Source organism: Ascidiella aspersa, chromosome 1 (genome assembly GCF_963924565.1).
Source record: "Ascidiella aspersa chromosome 1, kaAscAspe10.2, whole genome shotgun sequence".
NCBI classification, from domain to species: domain Eukaryota; kingdom Metazoa; phylum Chordata; class Ascidiacea; order Phlebobranchia; family Ascidiidae; genus Ascidiella; species Ascidiella aspersa.
Window position 1 is genome coordinate 24,149,138 of NC_139447.1, and position 23,342 is coordinate 24,172,479.

The 23,342-nt window shown below is 35.5% G+C and overlaps 3 protein-coding genes across 4 annotated transcripts; 2 read left to right on the forward strand and 1 right to left on the reverse strand.

The window, feature by feature from the left end:
* Window positions 1-64: 64 nt before the first annotated feature.
* On the forward strand, window positions 65-3,292 carry LOC146168417 (derlin-2-like). The gene is made up of 7 exons (XM_083388790.1): window positions 65-305; window positions 417-556; window positions 626-719; window positions 830-952; window positions 1,023-1,095; window positions 1,158-1,248; window positions 1,318-3,292. Exons 1-7 carry the CDS (start codon window positions 213-215, stop codon window positions 1,460-1,462), a joined length of 759 nt encoding a protein of 252 aa, XP_083244916.1. The 5' UTR covers window positions 65-212; the 3' UTR covers window positions 1,463-3,292.
* Window positions 1,757-4,345, reverse strand: LOC146168418 (uncharacterized). The gene is made up of 4 exons (XM_083388802.1): window positions 4,160-4,345; window positions 2,280-2,385; window positions 2,010-2,083; window positions 1,757-1,941 (listed from the first exon to the last, which is right to left on the reverse strand). Exons 1-4 carry the CDS (start codon window positions 4,202-4,204, stop codon window positions 1,807-1,809), a joined length of 360 nt encoding a protein of 119 aa, XP_083244928.1. The 5' UTR covers window positions 4,205-4,345; the 3' UTR covers window positions 1,757-1,806.
* Window positions 4,346-13,251: 8,906 nt separating this feature from the next.
* LOC146168419 (uncharacterized) lies at window positions 13,252-22,719 on the forward strand. 2 transcript variants are annotated; one of them, XM_083382913.1, is made up of 17 exons: window positions 13,252-13,333; window positions 13,430-13,452; window positions 14,570-14,773; window positions 15,243-15,390; window positions 16,190-16,621; window positions 16,917-17,037; window positions 17,243-17,406; window positions 17,563-17,638; window positions 17,916-18,353; window positions 18,434-18,555; window positions 19,385-19,550; window positions 20,126-20,220; window positions 20,389-20,513; window positions 20,626-20,763; window positions 21,019-21,166; window positions 21,336-21,383; window positions 21,724-22,719. In XM_083382913.1, the coding sequence occupies exons 2-17, from the start codon at window positions 13,450-13,452 to the stop codon at window positions 21,858-21,860; spliced, it is 2,565 nt and encodes an 854-aa protein (XP_083239039.1). In that variant the 5' UTR covers window positions 13,252-13,333; window positions 13,430-13,449; the 3' UTR covers window positions 21,861-22,719. The 2 variants fall into 2 exon arrangements, with proteins under 2 accessions (XP_083239039.1, XP_083239046.1); XM_083382920.1 differs by lacking the exon at window positions 13,430-13,452 and having other exon boundaries at window positions 13,266-13,333.
* Window positions 22,720-23,342: the final 623 nt, after the last annotated feature.

The window sequence follows — 23,342 nt, forward strand, 5'->3', positions numbered from 1 at the left end:
ATTCTGCTCATTACCTGTTGCTGGAGTTCCTAGTGTAGAATTGTCATCTTTCAGCCTCTCCTAAAACGAAATTTTTATTTTCAGTTCTAGTTTGATAAATAGGTCAATGGTTTGTAATTATTACTGGCCTCGTGATTACAAGACTGAATGACAATTCGGACAAAACTTTTTGCTATTAATTTCATACAAATTAAAAAAACAACAAGAAAAGAATGGCGCATGTAACCTTTCAACAGGAATACATGCAAATTCCAACGATAACAAGAGCCTACACGACAGCTTGCTTTTTAACGACAGTTGCTGTGGTAAGGATATATAAAATATATTATCATCTGTTGAAAGTGTGCTATGAATCACACTTATATTTGGTGGAAATCGTAAATGCCTTAGTAACAATATTTTTTTAATTTATTTAGCAAATGGAAGTGGTTTCACCATTTCAAATATACTACAATCCAGATCTCATTCTGAGACAATACCAAGTCTGGAGGCTTGTTACAAACTTTCTATTCTTTGGGACTTTTGGCTTCAACTTCTTGTTTAATATGATATTTTTGTATGTATAATTATGTTTTCTGTTACAATCAATTGATTCTAAGCAACTAAAACATTTATAAATTTGCAGATACAGATATTGTCGCATGTTAGAGGAGGGTTCATTCAGAGGAAGGACCGCTGATTTTGTGTTTATGTTTTTGCTTGGTGGAATATTTATGTGTGTATCCTTTAAAACATTAGTTATATGTAGCATTATATCAACAATAATTTAATAGTGTACATTGTACACTATACTTTTTTAAATGGTTTATTTCCTTAGTCATTAATAAAGGTGATTGGACTGTTTGTAAACCTGGTATTTTTGGGACAAGCTTTTACAATAATGCTTGTCTATGTTTGGAGTAGGCGAAATCCTTATATTCGAATGAGCTTTTTTGGAATTCTAACATTTCATGTGAGTGATTTTTGTTTTAATTTTTGCAGCATCCTTCTTGTAACTTCAAATCCCTTTTCTATTTCTTTAGGCTCCTTACTTACCCTGGGTCTTAATTGGATTTTCCATTATGCTTGGCAATCCCATAATAGTTGATGTGATTGGTAAGTGTTTCAACATAACTACATTTTTTTGTTTTTCACTAATTGCTTTTTAATTAACTTAGGTATGGTTTGTGGACATATTTACTTCTTTCTGGAAGACGTTTTTCCAGAACAAAGTGGTGGATTTAAACTTTTACATACTCCCAGAATACTGTAAGTAGCTGTGTTAAATTATCTTTAAAAACAAATTTGTCTTATAAGCTGTAAACCGTTTGCTTTCAGCAAATATCTGTTTGATCCTGCCCCAGACAGCGAAGACTACGTTGTTTTGCCAGAAGCTGATCGGCCTGGTGGATTTGCCTGGGGCCAGGGAGAGGACCCCAATCCTGACAATGAAGGCATAGCTAATGAGGAAGATACCCAATGAAAGTGCTTCTACAATTTTACCCTTAACTTGAAAGCTGCACATGTTTTTATGGAAATGCAATGATAAACGAAATATGTACTGTGGGTTTCAACTATTCTCTGAGATTATGTTGCAACATAAAGACCAAGGCAGTAACAATTAAGGTGGGAAAGAAAGTCGCCCACTAAATCTGTAAATGAATTCAAATTTCTAGTATCTTTTATGCTTGGAAGTGCCTGTTTTGAAAAATATAACCCCGCCAACACTAACGCTGCTCTATTAATTCTATACAAGTAAAACGATAGACAACAGACCTGATGTTAATAATTTAATGCAATCCTGCTAACGATAACTTTAAAAAACAACTACTTTGCAAAATTAATGATGGAAGTTATACTTAAACAAGTGCATACAACAGCCATTGCATAAACTGCAGGAACTGTATAACGGTCCAATGGTGATGAAATGTGGACTGGAAGCTTGTTCACTTTCAGTTGGTTCTATAAAACAATGTTGGACTGCTCATTTTGTATAGAAGTTAGGACACACTAAGAAACAACACACTTACCAAATGATAAACTTGTTTTTGATGTCTTTTTGGCCAAACTTTTTCAAATTCCTGTCTTGTTCTTGTTTCATTCCCTGGTTACAGACGATAGAGGAAATTAGTTTTATAAGCCGGATTAATATCTTAGTTGAAATTAAATTTCTAAGCTACATGGCAGTAAACACTTACTATTTCTTTTAAAAGTGATAAATAAAAAATAATTGGAGCATTCTATTTATGCTCATTGTTAGTTGCAGTAAAATCCGATACTAGTGTTGGAACTAGACATACCTTGTCCACTTCCACTTGCTGTGACAGGGGGTCCAGCTGATGATGGTTTCATATTGGCATCCGAAAACACAAACAAATTAGGTTTGGCTGGTTTCTCCGATGCTGCCTTAATATAAAACAAATATTCATTAAATAAGAACTGGTACCATTTTTTTTGTCCAGAAAACTTATAACTGAACATAACACAATGATTATTGATTTCTTAAACATAATAACATGCTTGTAAAAAATATTTGTGTGTAAAAGAAGAGGTCATGAATAATGAAGGTATGCTAACAAGCTCGCCTTTTTCGTGAACGAATATGTTCTTTTCATAACCTACATTTTGGAAATGAAAGTAAAGTTTGGCCTGCATTCACCTAATTTTTAAAATACTGCATAATTTGTAGTTTAGGTTACAGTCCTGTTTAGCTACAAACATATAGTTTATAAGTTATCTTCGTTCCACATGTTTTTTTAAAAGATTGACTCCAGTTTTATTACATATATATATTATCCACCATACAGTCGGGCAATGTTGTTATGACTTGTCTTTTGGACAAATGACTTGACTTGTGTGTCAAGTAACTTTGGTCTAATTAAGTGTTTTAATAATGTTTTCAATCAAAATGGGTTATATATCGTAATTTTTGCATGTAAAACAATTTGTTTCTATATATTGCATTTTTGTTAACTTTGAAATTCGACTTGACTGAGACTTCAGTAATTTTGAACTTTCACTGTAGTCTGCATTCTATTAAAGGTACACACACTTTTTTTTGCTTAACTTGTTGCCAAAATTTTAAAATATATACGCTAGAAAGACCTATTTTTTATTGTAGATTTACTAGGCAGATAATAGTTTAAGCCAAATGATGGTGATCAGGTGTGCAAAACTATGATGAACACCTTTACACCCAAGATCTTCACACCTGACCGCAATCCATAATTTGTGGCTGCTTAAGATATATAAGCCAATCTATTTTCGGAAATTAATTTAAATTACTTTGTTGGCCGGGTAAATAGCCCCACCAGGTGTGAGTGACTAATTTTCAAGCCAACCACAATAAATTGAAGATGAAGTGGTTAGAATTGTGTTATTTGATAAACGAACAACCAGTTTCGAACTATAGATCAGAGAAGCAAGTTAGCATAAAGCAGATGCCACTTAAAAAATATCAGCGCAGTTACAGTTGCAGTCAATAATTCAGAAGGTACTTTTTAAGCCCAAATGCTTATGACAAAGAAGAGATTAAGATTCACAATAAATCCGTCACACAAACACACCAGCCTGGAAAGTATGGCAGATCTTGCAGGTGCACAACTAAAAAAAATCGGGTGACCTGGTGCAACCAATGTCAAAAATTATGTTGTATTGCATACATTGCACTGTAAACGTATGTTTTACATAATTGGGGTGTAGTTTACATTTTTTTTCCAGATGCACTTTTTAAAGGTTGAAAAAAACTTGCGGGTGCACTTGCCATACTTTCCACAGTTGCAAACACAGACATCATATAGCACAGTGCTTCCCAAACTGTGTGCTTGTGTGTCTCGAGAGATTGCCCAGTGTGCCGCGAAACTTTTTGTAATTTCGGAAAATAGAGTTTTTGTTTTACCAATAGGCATACGCGCAAGAATTTTAGACTTAAATACGCACTACCTATTACAAATTAATCATTTTTAGACATTTACATATAGTTTTTAAAGGCGATTGCAAAATGACTCTATTGCTGTTCTGTTAAAAGTGTGCCGAGAAATATTTAACATATTTTTAGTGTGCCGCGAGCCACAAAAATTGGGAACCACTCATATAGCACGTAAGTGCAAAGGCATTTTGACTAGCTTGTAATGCCTAATACTCTAAACAAACTAATAGTATTTTTCTTGTGACAACTTACCTTAGTAGAATTAACAAGAGGCTGCTTGAACTTTGAAAACAACATGTTTATTTACCCCACGGGTCCTGGCAACCCTGTTGCTTATGTTTTTAAGTAGATCGTCACTACAAAAACAAACGACTTTGAGAAGGCATTAATTTATTTCAAAGGCGCAAGTACTTTATAGGTAACGTCATGGATGAGTTAAATAACATCACGTGATAGTGGCAACTCGAAAGGACGGGCTCAAAACCCAAATGTGCACATTGTGCGCACAATGTGCACTTGCTATATGTGCACCGCATTCGAAGGTGCACATTGTGCGCACAATGTGCACTTGTCATATGTGCACGAACCAAAATGTGCACATTGTGCGCACAATGTGAACTTGTTATGTGTGCACCGCATTCGAAGGTGCACATTGTGCACTTGCGATATTTGCGCCAAATGTACATTAAATCTGCATCTAATGTGCACCTCACTTGAATTTGATGTGCTTTTAATGTGCCGGTGCGGCAAAGGTGGCTAAAAAGTTGTACACTCTTTTTTCCGTGATCACTTTTTCCACCGCGTGTGATGATAAGGCGCTATTTGTCCGGCAGTCGATTATTATTATCGAACTTAAAAAACAGGGAGTCGAACCGTTTGACTTTTCCGGTTCAGGTTCGGTTCGGGTTTAAGGATTTTTTCGGAATCCGGTTCAGTTCCGGTTTCGGTTCGGAGGAATTTAAAAGTTCCGGTTCAGCTCCGGTTCAACCATCGCTATTTCAAAACCGGTGCATAAAGTTCCGGTTCAGATACAATATAATTAGCGTTAAATGTCAAAATGTGGAGAATAATCTTTGAATTGTAAGTCATTCAATCTAAGTTACGTGACGTATTAAAAAAACAGCAACTCATTACTGAAATATCTAAAAATTAAAAAATCAACGTTTTTTACATTCAATATTCATACCTTTTTCATAAAATTTCGAATATAGCGTAACTTGACTCTGTAAAATAGAAGTTGTGACGCCATGCAGGAGCGAACCGCTTTTATTTATAGGTTCGGTTAAGGTTCAGGTACTTTTCAATTATTCGGTTCAGTTCCGGTTCGGCTCCTTAAAATCTTATAAAAAACGGTTCAGGTTCGGTTACGGTTCGGATAAAATTGACCCAAAACCGGTTCATAAAGTTCCGGTTCGGTTCCGGTTCGACTCCCTGTTAAAAACAGACAGACAGGCAGATGTAGGATTTGTACTTTTCTTACTTACCAGAAGATATACAGATTGTCACAAATTTGGTTATTTTAGACCCTTTGTTCCGGACTAATGCGTTTGTCCGCGGGAATCGCCGTTCGGGTCAGCTACCCACCGACTTGGTTTTCCCTCAGGGATAGGACTTTGTGTGAATTTCGAAGGCTCAGTTTTTCTAGCGCTGTGTGACAACTTTGTGTGCGGTTGCGTTTTGGATGGCGTTGTGTTGCATCGTCATTCGTCGGGTGGATACCGAGAGAATCGGACGCATTTTGAGCACGGTTTGCAATTTCGTTGGTTAGAGGCAAGAATAATTTTTGAATTGTAAAGTCATTTAAGCTGTGGGGTGCGGGTCAGATTAATGAGTCTTTATTTATATAATTGCCAAGATGAATCGACCACACTCCTACAAGATTTGAGATGGCCTGTCTTCGTGAGGCCATTCAGGTCCTGTTCTTTCCTTTAGTTCAGATACATGAACAGTCAATTTTTGCTGTCTTCAGTCAAAGCTGTAAAAGCCTCTCTCTGGTTCAGTCACAAAAGCACTCAAGTTTGCTGTCTGAGTAGAAGCTATAAAAGCCATTTTATATTGATTGAACACGCTATTTATAGACGAGAATCAGTTAAGAAAATTTCTGCGATAAAGAAAGATTTACGTCATTAATTCTTATAATACTTAACAAAATATCACGTGATAACAAGGCGTGGTCTAAACCTTTTTCACACTTATTTCTGACGCGAAACATACAAATTTTACGTCAAAATGCGATTGCGAAACAGCCTCTGCCTCCAGTTAAAATGTCAACAGTTTGAAAATCACACAACCGGGGAAACCGACTAATGTTCAGACCGCGGTGTTTTGAAACATATACAAAAAAAAACGGACGTAAATACCTTGACGCATAAAAATTGGTGTCAGCAATTTGAATTTTTTTGCAAATTCGCTGCAAATATTATGTGGTTGCAACAAATCTACGTAACGGGATTTTACCGAAAACTTTCCGCTTATCGTTTGCACATTGACTGCAAGGAGTAACGTAAACATTACAATGTGGTTGCAAAGAATTTAGGCCATAGATTTTTACTGAAAATTTTCCGTTACGATACATCGATTAAAAACAAAAATTCTCTGTGTAAACACAATATGACAAAGTGGCTTCTACAAAGCTAAGTTACGTGACGTATTAGAAAAACAGCAACTCATTGATAATATATAGAAAAAATGAAAAATCAACGTTTTATTTAATCAATATTCATATTTTTGTCATAAAATTACGAACATGGCGTTAACTTAACTCTGTTAAATACAAATTGTGACGTCATGCTGGAGTGAACCGCTTTTGTTTACAGGTTGGGGTTCGGTTAAGGTTTATGTTCTTTCAAATTATTCCGTTCAGTTCCGGTTCTGATTCGGTAACAGTTCAGCATTCTTTACCTTTTTGGATGTTGCATAAATGTAGGCCTTACCTTTACTTTTTATTTTCAGTAATTATTTTTTTCTCTGTAATCTAACATTATATATTTTTTATGTTTCTGTAGCATTTTTCTACGTTCGTCTTTAACTTTCCTTTAGTGTAGTGTTTTGTAATTTTTTTATTTCGATAGCCTTTCCTTTTTTATTCATTTTTCATTTATTTTTACTATAATTTTATTTTCCTTCGTCATTTGAGGTTATATTTAATTTGTTTCTGTCGCATTTTCATATTACCTACCTATCGATAGTATTTCGTTTATAATCTTGCTTAAAGTATTTCGCAAATATTGCTGCTGCAGTTTTCCGTTTAAAATTTTTCTATTCAACCATTTCCAACTTTTTATCTTACGATTGGTATTTCGCCCTGAAGTGAGTATTGTTTTGTTCCTTAATTGCTTTTGTGCTAAATGTGTGCCGTGACGCCTTCAATTTTCTGGTTTTATAAAATAAACTTTTGTGTTGAAGTTTTTTAAATTCGATAGAGCCGCCAATTACGAGGTCGATAGAGCCGCTAATTACGAAAGTTATTTTTAGAATTCATGTTCAACTAATTCTAACCAATTTTTTTCTAAGTTAACAAAATTAAAATCCAATATTGCAGTTGAATTAGATTAAAAATGGTCAAACATAGATCTTTAAATACAAGAAGTGTTGCCTTACGTTTAAAATGTCCTATTGACATGCAATTGGGTAGGGGTGCCCAAAACGTGACATTTTTTCCGATAACCAATATCGTGAACAAAAAGTATCACAATCCGATACCCAATGACGTCATAACCATGCCCACATAAGCAGAGTAGTTAAAAATTATGAACGTTTAAAAATACTTTTACGGGTTTTAAGGCTAAATTTGCAGGTTTAGTTACACCCAGTTGTTAACTTATTTGTTTGGTAAATTTAACCCATATAATCGAAAATCCATACAATTGGGACTCAATTAAAAAAAAAAGAATTATAAAAAGAATCGATCGAAAAATAACATGCATAATAAATCCACTCCATATAATCGGAAATCCGAACTCAAATAGAAAATATATCATAATAAAAAGAATGGCACGAAAAATAACATGTATTACTTAAAACATCATCGGAAAAATCGTTTAATATGAAGTTATTTATTTTTCTGTATAACGTTCACTGATACATTGTAAGTTGCACATTGAGCGATAGTACTCAATGTGCACTTAATCGTCACATATCGCAAGTGTGCGCACAATGTGCACATTTCGGTTTGCGTACATATCACAAGTGCACAATGTGCGCACAATGTGCACCTTGGAATGTGCACCGAACCGTGCACATATGTGCGCACAATGTGCACGTTTTGGTTTTGAGTCCTGTTGTCGAAAGGGCCAGGATTGTGCTTAGGCCTACATGGTAACTATGTCAAAGTCTATAGAAATCACGTTGCGCAGCTAACTCGCTCGGGGTTATAGCGACATGGACGCCATCTTGTTTCTGAAATGACAATAGACGCTTATGGCAAAAAAGCAGAAAATCGCAATTTATTAACGATTTTGCCGAATAAAAAACATTTGGATGAATGGCAATAATTAATGCTAGTCAAACTAAACATTTTAAATCAGAATAAATAAAATTTGCTTAAAAATAGCCGAAATATACTCGATATTAGCGTGTCATGTCAGGATCATACTTTGTCGTCCACAATACTTTAGTTAACTATGCAAACAAAAATATCAGTAACTAATGTAAAGTGTAATAAAAATAAAGAAAATGTTTGATTGTTACTGTTGGTTGAACAAGCATTTAAATTTTAAAGTAACTTTCCAAATTTATAGCCTGCATTAAGGATACATAATACGTTAAAAAAAGCATAGTTGTCCATTGGAATAGACTCTTAATTATTGGTTTGTTAATTTGGTAATAGATAATAGCTTTGTGTATGTTGAAAGCAAACTTTTATTTCCCATCTTTTTACAGCGGGATTGTAAAATCAATGAATTTACAACTTGATATTAGGTTGATAGAAACAATATTTTTTATATAAAATTTTATCTAAAAATGAAACAATTTTGAAAATTGAATTTATGGACGACATAGGTCTGAAGGTTAATCACACAGTGTCTTCTGTTCCTAGTCAACCTTTGCAGCATATTTTTTTGTCTAACAATACTTTTATAGTTATTGGCATAACTTTGCCCTTTGAAGTTTAAACTGAGTGGAACTTGCACAACACGACACTTCCGTGCAAGGGTGTGGCTAAAGCAAGCATCAAGTAATGAAACAAATATACCCTATCACTAGGAAACATTTTCTCAACTGAGGTCTGAGGGCAATGTTAATTTCTCCTACACCAAGCTGAAGTTTCAATTTTGTGGGTTTACTTTGCCAGCTATGCTTGTTGTCAACAAAGTCTGTTGCAACTGACTTTATCCCACACCACTTCTGTAGGCCTAGTCATTTGGTTTCCCCTTTTTCAGTATGTTTGTGTTTCATTTTGTTTTTATTATTTATTTTATGCATTGTTTTTATTATTTGTAAAAGAATGGAATTTATAATAAAACCAACTAAAAAAAAACGTTTTTTTATTTTCCAAGCACATAGTTACAATTCTTAACAGTCTTTGGTCAGTGCATTTATATTGGCAAGTTTTAATCTTTAAGTAAATAAACAAATTATTATAAATAACTACAAAATCACAATAATTGCAAGCATTTGTTATAATTTCACATAAACACATAATTTTATTAAAAATGGCTCATTTTCAAGAATGTAAACAAACGCCAATATTCAAACTGAAATCAAGGAAGTTTATTTTTCACATTTACAGTGTAGCTTAAAAACAAAGTTGAACATTTTTTTGCTAAATTATAATTTTCTTTAAAAAATCCATTGGATGCAGTGAAGATATCTTGCAATTATTATAGGAGGGAGTCCAGGAACAGGAGGATTTTAATTATTCTGTTAAGAACAGGGATATATGACCTGTAAGACAATATGCTAGGTTTCATTTTGAACATATTCAGATATTTATATATCTCTTTATAAGAAAACTACAAAAAAATTGGCTATTTTAATTTTTAGATGATTGCATTGTTTTTATGATTGATTTTCTAACTCATTTAAATAAATTTCTTAGCCGGGTAAATAAACAAAAAAGAACCTATTGGCTATTTGCCTGGCACACTAGAGCAAGCATATACTAATTTGTAATTGTATATCGATTTACCTACTTAGTAATCCAGGTAAATAGTTTCTTACCTAACAAAATGTCTAAACCTGTATAGTTGCGACCTTTTCGTTCGAACGCTAATCTAACCAAATTAATGCGATACAACACACAAATGTAACATATTTTAACTTAATTCGGTGCATTATACATATACGTTTGTATATTGGGTCGTCACAATTTACAAAATTGCCGAAAAAAATTAAAAACGATGATTTTCTATTTTGCTACCATAAGCGCCAATTATAAATTAAGGCGATTTGGGAAACATTTGAGCGCGCATGAATCTGAGTTGCACAACTTGTATTATTTCTATGGACTTTGGTCTTACCCTTTTAATTTGTTTTAGTATTAATAAGGCGTGTGCGGCTCATCGCACCACCGAAAATGGAATTTTTGGAAACTTAAACAATAAGAAGACCTTTTTTCACTTTGCGCAAATCGATACCACCTTTGTATTACCCAACCAAAACTTTAAAATACTAGACGAATTTTCGTTTAGGTGTAACTCTGTGACGTCATCCCTTAAAAATGTATGCCCCCCAAATCAAAACCCAAGAGCCTCGACTGCCCACAACACAATGCTTCTTTGTGTTTAGCAAATCACCCTGAAGTTGAATAGGATCAAATTTCGATAACAAAACTTTAAAATGTCCCATAATACAAGTCGCAATCATTTTGATGAAAAATCAGGGCCTACAGATCTTAAACAAAAGTTTCAGATCAACAAAGCGAGCGATCGGTATTTGTATTTGTGAATATAACCCCGTATGGACATTGAGGTCTTTAATTTCGAACCTCGCCGCAGGCAATGTCGGTAGCCTTGCACGAAAATCTCTCATTCGGCTAGTCTTTTAAAGGATCTTGATGTGTGGTCGATATAAGGTTTTGTATAGGGACCAAGTGTGTTCTGTTCACTTTTTGGAATCAATTTTATCCATTTTTGAAAAAAAAAAAAAAATACTGCTGCAGAGACTTTGTAGCTCTACCTTGCGGTCACTTTATCTGCCTAATGATATTCCTGTTATATTATATTTATCGCCTTCTTCTCGTGTCTATTTATGTGCCTTGCATCTACTCTCTACGTCGAGACCACACTGTCTCTCGCCGAGGCCAGAACAGCAACCTTTGGTCTCTTTCGTTCCCCTCTATTCTGCGACCTTTAGTTATCGAATAAACTAAACAAGCCAGTACCAGTAGCCTGCAATATCACATGAGCCCCATCCTAATGATGTGTAATTTTTGACCTTACTATTTGTATGTCATTTTATCTTTATTTTCTATCTGACAAATATGTTTGAATAGCAATGTACGACCTTTAAATAAGGCATATTTTAATACTATACGCCACGGCTACGCACAACCATTTGTTTGTTATTAATTGTCACGTTTAAAACGAGTTTGAGTGTTGAATTCTGGTTACTATGGGACCTGTTTGTTATTTTACCCTAAAGTTCATAAGCAATAGCCAAATTTAGCAGGCGATTTGACACGTACTGCTTACTTATATACACGCAAAGCCCAAATTACGCATTTTCATAGGGATAAAAATAGGCTATGCGTTTTGCTTTAAAACTTTCTATTTGTACTTTTCCGTTTACCTGTGTTCATGCAACGCCCTGTCGAGAAGAATCAGTATAAGCTGCATATACGCCTAAAGGCCTGAGCGTTGATTTGCTTCCAAATCCGTGCTCCCGCTCTCACGTGGGAACATGGTAAATTCATCCGCGTTAATGCGGTCAACTGCATTCCTCGTGATCGAAATAGCCTGCGACTTGATGAAGCCGCAATTTTTGTTTCGCCGAAATTATTTCCTTCCTTTGTATATGTCTTATACTTTTTTCTTCTTCCATTTACTGTGATGTATTACCATATTGGTGAACAATTGACTTCTTTCTGTTTTTTTTGGAAAGGCGTGAATTTTCATATGTTCTTACGAAATGCAATAGCAAACAAACATCACAGCAGCATTTCAACAATTCAACGTCATACACCATGTGTTTTGCTGCATTGAACGTTCACAAATTAACTTCGTTTAAGTGTTTTTTGCTTTTGGATTTCTCCAGTTGTGTATTAAATAATAAATTTAATGTTCAAACTTTTCGCGGCGAACGGAGGTACGTAGCGACTCTGCCTCTGTTTTGCGGTCACTTTATCTGCCAAACGATATTCCTGTTATATTCTATTTATTTATCTTCTTCTCATGTCTGTCTAATGCGCGGTAACCTATCTACTGTGTACGTCAGCATAGGACCCTCGTCGAGGCCAGAACAGCAAACCTTGATCTCCTTTCTTCCCCTTTATTGTGCTACCTTCTGTTATGGAATAAACAAACAAGCTAACAATACAGTTGATAGTCGCCTTTACACCATATAAGATGCCCTACAATGCTGTACACATTATGTTTTATGCATGGTCTCCAATATATTTCTTGGTAATTTCAAGAAAGGTTTCAAAACTGACGTTTTACGATATTTATAACTTTTAAATGTAGCCTACCTACAGATTATACCTCGTTACAGAAAGATATCGTCTTTAACACAAGGGATACCTTTAAATATATGGATTATAACCGAATGATTATAGGGTAATACTTTTGGCATATTATAGCTTTTACACAACGAAAAACGACAAATTCATTACCACGCCGAACTTTTATCAACAGCGTTAGTGGTCGCAACAACAACAGTCGCCAGTGCGGGAGGCCACGTAGGCTTAGTATACAGACATTTAAATCGTGTTACTTGTCAAAACACAAAAGGTTGCTTACAAGGTTCGCCGGCATAGCAAGACCTCCGGTTGCTCGCCCGTTTTGTTTGCCCAAATACGACTAAGCAAACAGGTTGGGAGAAGCACGTGTCTGTTGTATCTTAGCAACCTGACACCGCTAGTTGCTGTGTGTAAAGGCAACGTTAGCTGCTGTCTGTGTGTAGCTTTCAGGATATGTAGGACAAACGTACCTTGTAGTTATTTTCCTGTATTGCCTTCCTGGGACGGACAGGAAAAAGTGTTGTCAATACAGCAACTTAAGATCTACTCCGGTGTTAAATAATTTATTGTGAGCTATGTATAATGGATAAATTAACCTGAACTAGAACGATTCAGTTGGAGTACGGTCTAGAGTTCTTCAAAACTTGACTTAATTGATTTTTGATACGCCATATGGGAGTATAGAAACGGTGTTATGGAATGAAGTTTTTTTTGCATTTAAGGTTTTGATTAGAAATAGTAAAAAACATTAAATTATAATAAACTTCACTTCATTCGGTTCTGGGACAACTGAGAGTGCAATAAAGGTATGTTTGTGACGCCACTTTGCATGTTATGAGTATACAATAAACTCTTACAAACTTGCGAACTTTGTGAATTTTTATTATCTTGACTGCTATCAGTATCTTGAAAGTCTACACCAATGGTGAGTTTTTTGTTAAATATAAATTAATTTTTTACATAATGTTTATTATATTTGTAGTAATATATAAATAGTGTTTGACTTTTTGTACCAGATATACAGCTGATCGTACAATACCTATATTGGGCAAGCAAAATTATTTTGCATGTTATCCCCCGCGCATTCCATTACTTGGCACCGGTTACAGTTCACATCAATGTTTTTCACCTATTATCGTACTCCGAAATTTATGGATTAGATATATAACAATAATGGCGACACGTATCGCGTTAAAAGCATAAAAAGGACTGAATTCGCCACCATTCCACCAACTAGTGGTCTTTTTGATGACAATTGCCTATATCTATTAAAATGCGACGTTCGGTATTTTCGATGTATTTATCTGCGACAGCGCCAGCTATAACTAACCTCAACAGATGGCACATCGTTAACAACAAAACGTTTTTTTGCGTATTTGTAATCGCCTTTATCTTCATATCCCTTTGTCGGAAATTTTATCCCACCAAACTTGTGTAAACCACTTCAAGCACTTGGGTAACCATAAGCACGTCTAAGCGTTCTTGACCCTCTCAGTGGGTATGATCACAAGCTCAAGAAAGCTAATTATCTTTATTGCTAATTGTTTTCTAAACGAAAAGTTTTGTTGGCACTTTGTTACCAAATGCTAATCGATCTAACAATGAATATACATCGAGCTAATTAACGCTACCTTTAATTAATTAATAATGATTTTGTCAAGGTATTCAATTTATTGCTTCGGAAGTACAACGCCCCACAAAAAATAACATTGTCCGCGAACCCTTAATTGTTTATTGTTCCGTGTGGCATTGTCGTTTAACAAAAGGTTAATTCGCGTTGTCTATTGTTGCCACGCATTCCGTAAACATAATAGCATTGTGTTCTCGTCTTACAAAAAACACGTAGGAGAAAACAATAACGATTTTTACCGTTTCTGTCTTGTCAAATTCCAATATATTAAAAGTTTTTTTCGACTAAAAGGTAAAACAGCGATTTTTTCGAAGAGTTATTCATTATGGGAAGTATTGGTTCGCGTTTTTTTAATTTGTTTATTTCTTTCCGAGAATTACAATGCTACTTTTGTTTTCATTAAACAATTTAGGTACAAGCGATTTCGAGCAAAAGACCTCTAGTACCGGCAGTGCGAAACATCATGTCCCGGTCAGCAGGTAGAAAGAAGAAAGATGCGCCTCCGCCCAGGGTTGGGCCCGGGAGCACTTACGAGGCCCTGCCCACTAACGTATCGCGTCACATGAAGCGATTTAGCAATAAAATCGTGGTCGATTTTGACACGATTAACTTGAAGGTAATTGTGAGCATATATTGGGTATGCCAGATTGCCGGTCAACTTAGAACAGGGGCTCTTAAACTTTTTTTACCGCGGAATGGCATCATAAATTTACGTCAAAATACAAATAGACTTCAGAAATCTGATGTTTCCGGTCCAAAAATGTGAAAGTGAAATGAAGTCTTAACTTTATTCAGTGTAAAAATGTTTTATTTTAAACTATTTTCTTTAAAAATTTGATGACTTTTTAAATAAAACACTAATATTTTAATTAGGCTTTCATAGACCCCTTAAACTAGTTAAACGGACCCCCAAGGGCTCTACGGACCCCAGTTTAAGAACCTCTGTCCTACAACTAGTCATAACAAAATGCTTTTACCTCAGATTAAATGGTGTATTAAACTTTGAACTTGATAATTAAAACGTAAGTTTTTAACAGCTGTAGCAAAAAAACATGGCCCAACTACCTCCGTTTGCGTTTTCTCAGTCGATGCCGGAAGAGGTTTACGCGAACGAGGAAGTTGCTCTGATGACCCAAGTGATTCACGCACAGAACAACAAACTAAAGAAAATTCCACGCAGCATTTCAGCATTACAGTCGCTACATGAAGTCGATGTACATAACAACGTACTTGGTAAATGATTGAACAGGTTAAACTATAGTTTTGTTAACATAACATATGTTTTGATACAAAGGTAAACTACGCGCGATTGAATCTCGTATCAACAGTTCACAGTGGGTAATTTGATATGTTTGCATTTGTTTGAGACATCATGATTAAGCCAACTGTTTATCATTTTAGTGAACATGTGGTTTCCCTCGACCTACTTTATACAATCTATAAGGTTGCGATTTAGGCAGTGGTCCAACCAGGAAATCCCCCCCAAAAGCTGAAACGAAATATTTTTCCGATAATGTAAACTACATTAACGATTACAATTTTCGCGCTCCTGTAAGTTAAGGCAGTGCTTCCCAACCCGTGGGTCGCGACCCAACATTTCTATATAGTACAGTTTTCTATTAGATCCGGAAATTATTGCACTACCATTACGTAACATTTTTTGCAACAATATCTCAAATACGTAACAGTTAGATGTGTTGCGTCGCACTAACTATTTCGTACGCCATGTACGTTTTATGTAAGTTTAGTTGTTTGGTCATATCTCATTGTGGGTCGCACAATAAAACTTACATTTAAAGTGCGAACTTGAAAAGGTTGGGAAGCACTGAGTTACGGGGTCTACGGTTTAAAAACTATTGCGAACTGCTGGTTGAAGAAATTTCTCAAATTGTCGCCTGTCAAGAAAAGTTTGCGTGTATTAACATAACATAACGTCTTTAGTGAGCTTATCAACTAAAGAACACAAAACCTTCGATATATATATATACGTGTATTTAGACACACTAAAACTTATTTATTTATTTTTACGCAGCTGCCATACCCCCATCACTTTCGCGATTAAAGAAGCTATCATCATTAAACGCAGCCGACAACAAACTTAAGACTTTACCCAAAACCATCCACAAAGCAACCGGTCTAGAAAACTGTTTGGTATCAAACAACAGGATCAAGAAATTGCCCAAAAACATTGGCCAAGCACCCAATCTCTCACTGCTCGACGTGTCAAATAACTCTCTAAAAGCTTTGCCAAAGTCGATTTACAGGTTGCCAAAAGAGTTAAATGCTTCTCATAACCAAATAGAAAGCATGCCGTCCATTGTAATTACGAAAAAAAGTAAAGGAAATATAGCGCGCATGAACTTGTCCAACAACCGACTCCAGCAATTGCCAGAAGAAATTGATCGGCTGCATCGCCTGACCCATATCAACGTGGCCAACAACAATCTCGACTACTTGCCCACTGGTTGGTTTGACAAGATTGTAAAGTTTCCTTTTTAAAACGACAAAAAATCCAAAACGCATTAGGAGTTAATTGGTTTAAATTTAACGCTTTAAGTTTTGATAAACGTTTTTTTTAACGACAGTACTATGATAGCCATAGCCATATTGCGCAAGTCTATAGCCTCTATGTATGCGTCTAAATTAGAAGAACATAATTTTATGTGACACCTTCATTACAAAAAAAACTACGTTTATAATATTTAATAGATTTGGATTTGATGCGTTTCATTCCTAACACAATTTTGTTGACAATTTAGCTCTTGGAGCCCTGAAGTACTTGAATTCGTTAGACGCTTCAAGCAATAATCTACAAACGATACCAGGAACAATTTGTTCTCTTGGATTCAGCCTGGAGAACCTAAACATTTCACATAACAGGCATTTACTTTGTTCTATTACATTCAAGTCGACTAACAATTGCGGTTTTGTAAACATAATACGCATAGCAACAAATATATTCTTATAAAAACATACACGATTTCATTATATTTTCATTCAATAATATTATAAGTTTAATACGTGATAGTATTAATATTCGCTGAATGTATTTGAATAGTATCGCTATAACAAAATTTCGTTTCAGAATAATTGAGTTACCGGAGGGAATCGGGTCGCTAAAAAAACTTAAAGTTTTGTCGGTATCCCACAACAAGCTACAAACTCTACCTTCCGACATTAACGGTTTAGTGATGCTGAGGGAGCTGGATATCTCGCACAACAACATAGAGAAGTTGGCTCATTTAATCGGTGTGTATTTGCTTTCAATGACAATTCGATATCCACCGTTCGGTTGAGTAGTATATTTGCATAAATACAACTACAAGAATTAATAAAACCTTACCTTTTGGGGGATAATACCAAAATTATTATTTAAATAATTAGATCTTATTGAAAATGTTTTAGGGCCACTTCAACTGGAAACGTTAGATGCGTCTCATAACAATATCTCTTCGTTACCACATGACATTCACACACTCAGGTATAGACTGTTTTTCTGTTTACTAAAAGTTTTTCTGTTGGCTTGTAGTTAGAAATAAATTTGCAATAACCAACGAAAACAATCAAAAGTAGTTCAGTGTTTCCATGTGTCATATTTGTCTTCTAAGAAAAAAATTGATTTGTATGTCAACAACACGTTGTTTTAGTTTCGAATAAGCAACATGTGATTTGTGCGCTTAATACTGTGATTGATCTACAGAAAGTTTAAGACAAGTCCACGCCTAAAACATTATCCGACTGCATTTGATGTGTTTCAGGTGGCTAAACACTCTTAACCTTGCACACAACGCGATTATTGAACTTCCGGCCGCAATGGGCTTCATGAAAGCGTTGAAGAACCTTTACCTGCAAAACAACCACATGCAGAGTCTACCGAGCACTTTGGGAGAGCAGCAGCTTCTTCGAAAGCTCGACGTGTCCGACAACGAACTTGCAGAACTCCCCATAGACCTTCGTAAATGGAGAACAATAGAGGTCCTGCTGATCGCGAGAAACCTTATCTCACAGATGCCTAAAAGCTTCCGCTACCTCGAGATGTTGCACACCTTCGATCTCACTGGAAACAACCTCGTTAGCTTTCAGCTTCCAGATGGAGCTGGACATGTTCTAAGAAACCTAAAATTGGCTGGAAATCCGTGGCGCCTCCCGCCACCTGGCGGGGAAGACAATAAAAGCCTTATCACAAAGTTACACAAGTAAAAAAATATTTATGTTGCTTGGCACTCAAGTGTTTAAACATTATATTTCTATTTTAGTCCATGTTTTACGTTTTCAGGGAACTCAGCATTATCATAACATCACTTGATCTTTCTGGAGTTGAATTGGAAGAAATTCCACTTCATATATGCATCTGTCGCCAACTTAAGGAGCTTAAAGTATCAGGAAATGACATTAAATGTATGGAAATCTTTGAATGTTTTAATTATTTTATTATTACAATGCAATTAGTTATATACTCTAAAACAGTGGTCGGCAACGGCCGGTCCGCGGACCGGTGCCGGTCCGCGAGGAGTTCGTTACCGGTCCGTAGCAGGGTTGCCACATTAAAGTTTTGATTTAAACCCAAACCGTACGTAAAAGCCGGAAAAAGGCTAGGAAAAGTCAAAAACGATTGAAAGTATTTTTATATCCAAATCACATTAACTTTCGTTTAAATATACTCCATGGTTGATTTGTATATAAAAAGTCACAATTAGTTTCAAGCACTCGTGAGGTGCAAAACTAACCAGTGTGTTGTGGCCATATAAACTATAGAGCACTTTCACAACATCCTAAAATGCATTTTTTGATTGTAAAATCTAACTCCTCGTATGTACAATATATCGAAAAAGGGCCAAAATATTATATATTTTTGTGCTATACCGTGTTCACCCTAAAGTGCACTAGAATCAAATCATGCAAAGAACGTCCCACAATAAAATTAATTATTATTTTTATGTTCAGGCAGGAAAGTTTTTAAAAACAACGTATGCATTTTAATTCGTTTATTGAAAAAAGTTGTAATAAATTTCCTTTACTGAGCATTTGTTGTTTTTAAGGCCGGTCCGCAAAAAATTTCAGTTTTAAACCGGTCCGCAGTGTAAAAAAGGTTGCCGACCCCTGCTCTAAAAGACTGTTATTTATGAATAACACGAAACCATACAATCTCCACGGATCATGTTTTGTTACTTTCTGATATAAGTGTAACTTTCTGTTGATTAATTACTCTTGAGCACACTTTTTGTAGCGATCCCGGGAAACATCGGAAGACTCCGGCAGTTGCAGGTTCTCGACGTTTCAACTAACAAGATTGAAGCGATTCCGGAACAAATCTCGTCCTTAGGAAACTTACGCGAGCTTTATGCACAGAACAATTGCCTAGAAGTTTTCACGCAAGGCATCATCAAGCTACGGTTTGTTGGCTTTGTTGCTCGCCTCCCCAAAACCTCCTATTCCGTTAAAAAAAACATTATGTGACCAATGTTCTTCTTAGGTGAAACAGACTACGAAGTTCTGTTCTATATATAGCATGGAAACAGTCTATGGTTTAAACACATGACGCGTCATTTATACGCAAGACTGTGGACGAATTATGTTCGATACGCTTATGTTTTTTAAGTACTACCCGCATTTTCGCGGACAGTTTTATGACAACTTTCTATCCAAAAAGCGCCCTGAGCACCAATATTTGTTCTTTAGGACAAGTATTTTTGTCGTTCACGCCACATGAAAAATCGCTGTTAGGAGTCCAGGACTACCATTCTGTTTTGTGATTATTTTTTCTTGTAAGACGCCACATACATTTCTTAGTTGTCAATAGAACCACAAGTGTTTGTCCAGCCCGAGAATTACAAAGGGCTGCCCTGCTTTTTAACTGCTTAATATGAAATGGCAACAGATAGTTTTAAATTTGTTCCATTCGTTACTTAGATTCCTCCAAATTGTATAATTCATTTGGAAACAAGTTTTTTGTTATTATTTTCTGTAGGTCTCTCCAATCGTTAAATTTGTCGGGAAATAGGATCAAGAAACTCCCAGAAAACTTCGGAGAGCTAAAGAAGCTGATAACAATGGATTTATCAGGTAAGAATTGCCTGAAAATAATACAGTACCACTACAGGGATATAAACAGTAAAAATAAGCTATATACATAGACCTAACAAATCAAGGGAATTTGGCCGTGTAAATAGACCTTCGGTCGATAACACAGGCTCGATAACATTTAATCCTAACACCTCAACTGTTTTTAAGGCAACAGGCTGCCTGAATTGCCAAACGACCGAATCGATGTCATGGCGTCTCTCATTTCTTTAAACATTTCGGAAAACCGAGTTAAGGCAATCCCCACTGATCTTCCCTATCTGTATAGAATGCAGGTTTGTTTTTGTAATACTACAGAAATTCTACAATATAAAATTTAAGGCAATTCTGGAATATAAAAATTAAGAATAGCTTATTCTCTTCAAGAAGCCTTATAACTTTTTTTAGATTTTTAACCTTGCAAGTAATGACGTAAAGTCCCTCCCTGGTGACATTTGGAGGATGAAATCTTTAATAAAATTCGATGTCTCGGATAATTTGCTTGAGGGCTTACCGGAGGGCCTCGGTAAATTGCCTTCAATAAAGGTTTGTTTATGAAGACTAAAAATAATAAAATCTACATTTTTTTTACATATATTTCAAAGTAGTAAAGGCAAATTTACGAGGCTAAAACTGTAGAAGCATTAATGGTTTATTTAAAAATATTCTTTAGTGAAGTGTAAAAACAAACCAAACGCAATGATCGTTTATCAAGGATCATCATCAATATTAGCTTCATTTTGCTTTGTAAACAGAATCGTTTTGGTCAACAAGAAATATTATTTATTGGGTCGGTTTCAGGAGCTGAACGTGTCGGACAACAAGATTCGCTCCTGGCCCAAATGCATGCTGCTCCTACGTCAAAAAATCGACGTAAAAGAGGCGAAACAGAATGAAAAGAAGGTTCGAGAACAACGTGAAGACGAAGAACCCGAACCAGAGCCTCAAGGTCTGTTTGAAAAACATAGAACAATGTTTTTAAAAATATAGAATAACAAAAAGAAAGGAATTCCACAATCCTTCCTATTAAATAATTGCTTGCAATTAACAATTTTATCTGTAATTGTGACTTTTTTCTACTAAAAGTAATATTATCCCTTGTGTTTTTCATTAAACAGAGCCAGTAAAGAAGAAGAAGGGAAAGGCAAGCCCTAAATTGGGAAAAGGTGAAATCTTTTTTACCTGACTTTATCACCCAATTTTTTTAAAAAAACACACCGAATCTAATGCATTACAATGAAATAATGTAACCCTAAGGCATGAAAAAACGATAAAATATAACTGTCAATCAAAAATTAAAACGCCAGAAAAAAAGTTAACAAAAGTAATGATGTTTTTATATGTAACTGTAGTCTTTGCTGTTCGACTCTCAGCCCAGGCTAGTGCAGGGTTGCCAACCCGCGGCTCGCGAGCCTCGTGTGGTTGCATTACATTAAATCCTTGATCGTTAATCTGTAACTCTTGTACCACGCAATTTTCGCCCATAAATTTGTAAATGTTTTGTAGCCGGCCGACCCAAAACGGCCACTGGTGCTGGAGGTAAACGAAGTCCTAGTGAGGCCCCGAAACTAGCGGGACTTCAGTCGGTAGATGGCGAGCCAAACTCCGAAACAAAAGTAAACGAAGGGGTGACTGTCGCTTAAACAATTTCATTTCCTTCTAAATCATCTCGCTCGCTTCTGCAACTGGCCCGGATAACATTCACATGAAAAGTTTATTTTTCGTTGGACATTCACTTCAAAGCAGTCTCACAACCGGCAACGTCATTCTTCTAGTTGAGTTCATCATCAATCTATATTCATCTCCATAACTCGTGCGACAAAAACTGACTAATTATTTCTATCACAGTAGAACAACGTTGGGCGCTATTATCTAACTTCGCCCACAGCCCTACATGTCACCACTGCATTCTATTTAGTAACCTCCTGCGCATTTTTTCTGTAATTAGTTTCTTGCGTTGTCTTTTATTGTGCCACTGTCACCAAGATGTTCGAATTTTCGGTCTGGAAAATTACATTGCCAATTTTATATTTTGCTTCACCAACAAAAGTGTTGGGGTTAGCAGTATGTTTTTCGCAAGTCAATATTGTTTGAGTACGATTGTCCAAGACTCAAAAAGTGTTTATTATTATTTTTTTTTTGAACAAATAGGTAATTATCGTTTTCCCAGTGTCATGCAGTACTTATCCGCCCCATGTAAATGCTGTCCAATATAACCTATATAGTTTTACCTTATGCCGCCCACATGGTTGACGTAAGTTAGCGACGTCATATCATTTCAATTGTTTCGTCACAATCTCGTTATAAGTTTGTTATATGTATCAAACGTTTTCGGTGTGAGCGTTTTGTGTATTCAAAAAATGTCAATAAAGTGATGCGCTTATACAGTAAATTGCCAGATGGATTGTTATTCTTCTCCCATCGACCAGTATTAAAATGTATTTTTTAGCAATTAAAAAGTTCGCTCATAATTTGCATACCGTATGTTTAAGGATATGATGCCAAAACTTTGTAATCGTCGGACTATCGTTTAGCATGCGTGGGTTATCGTATAAAAAAATTACGTATTAAAAATGTCATCGTACTCTAATCCAGTGATTTTAACTTTTTTAGATTTTTACGAGGCTTACCATTTGCAATGTTTATCAGTCGAATTATTGCAGTAAAATCAACTTGATCCCTACGTGACAATCTATAGGTAACATGAAAACAAAATGCAAAGTCACTAATGTAGAGCGACGTATATTAGAATGGGTCCACTTGTTACACTTCACACGTTTTTTCCTAATTTGGGCTGCAATTTGAGGACAAAAACGTTTCAATTTTTTTACAATCCTAATTATAGCATCGTTTGTGTTCAACTTAGCGTTACATTTTTACAATATAGTTTAAAATAAGGTATTCAGTTTAATGGTAGTTTAAAAGGTTTAAGTTTGTTTATGCAGCGTTATTAGGAACTTCCGCATTACATCACTAATTAGGTGCAAGCTATTATCTTCAAGTGCTTTCATAATATAAACTATACAGGGCTAGACGTGGGAGTTTTTTATTCGCGTCATGGTCGTGAACTGATTTACAATGTACTAACCAATCATTTCTAATCAATCGTGAATTCATCTATAGAT

Bases quoted from the DNA above. Each gene is read 5' to 3' on its own strand.
- LOC146168417 (XM_083388790.1), top strand. From the start codon at position 213: ATGGCGCATGTAACCTTTCAACAGGAATACATGCAAATTCCAACGATA. The intron at 306-416 runs GTAAGGATATAT...TAATTTATTTAG, and splicing joins TTTTAACGACAGTTGCTGTG to CAAATGGAAGTGGTTTCACC. The intron at 1,249-1,317 runs GTAAGTAGCTGT...GTTTGCTTTCAG, and splicing joins TTACATACTCCCAGAATACT to CAAATATCTGTTTGATCCTG.
- LOC146168418 (XM_083388802.1), bottom strand. From the start codon at position 4,204: ATGTTGTTTTCAAAGTTCAAGCAGCCTCTTGTTAATTCTACTAAG. The intron at 2,386-4,159 runs GTAAGTTGTCAC...TTTTATATTAAG, and splicing joins CTCTTGTTAATTCTACTAAG to GCAGCATCGGAGAAACCAGC. The intron at 1,942-2,009 runs GTAAGTGTGTTG...ATTGTTTTATAG, and splicing joins AAAAACAAGTTTATCATTTG to AACCAACTGAAAGTGAACAA.
- LOC146168419 (XM_083382913.1), top strand. The intron at 17,038-17,242 runs GCATTTACTTTG...ATTTCGTTTCAG, and splicing joins CTAAACATTTCACATAACAG to AATAATTGAGTTACCGGAGG. The intron at 19,551-20,125 runs GTTTGTTGGCTT...TATTTTCTGTAG, and splicing joins CAAGGCATCATCAAGCTACG to GTCTCTCCAATCGTTAAATT.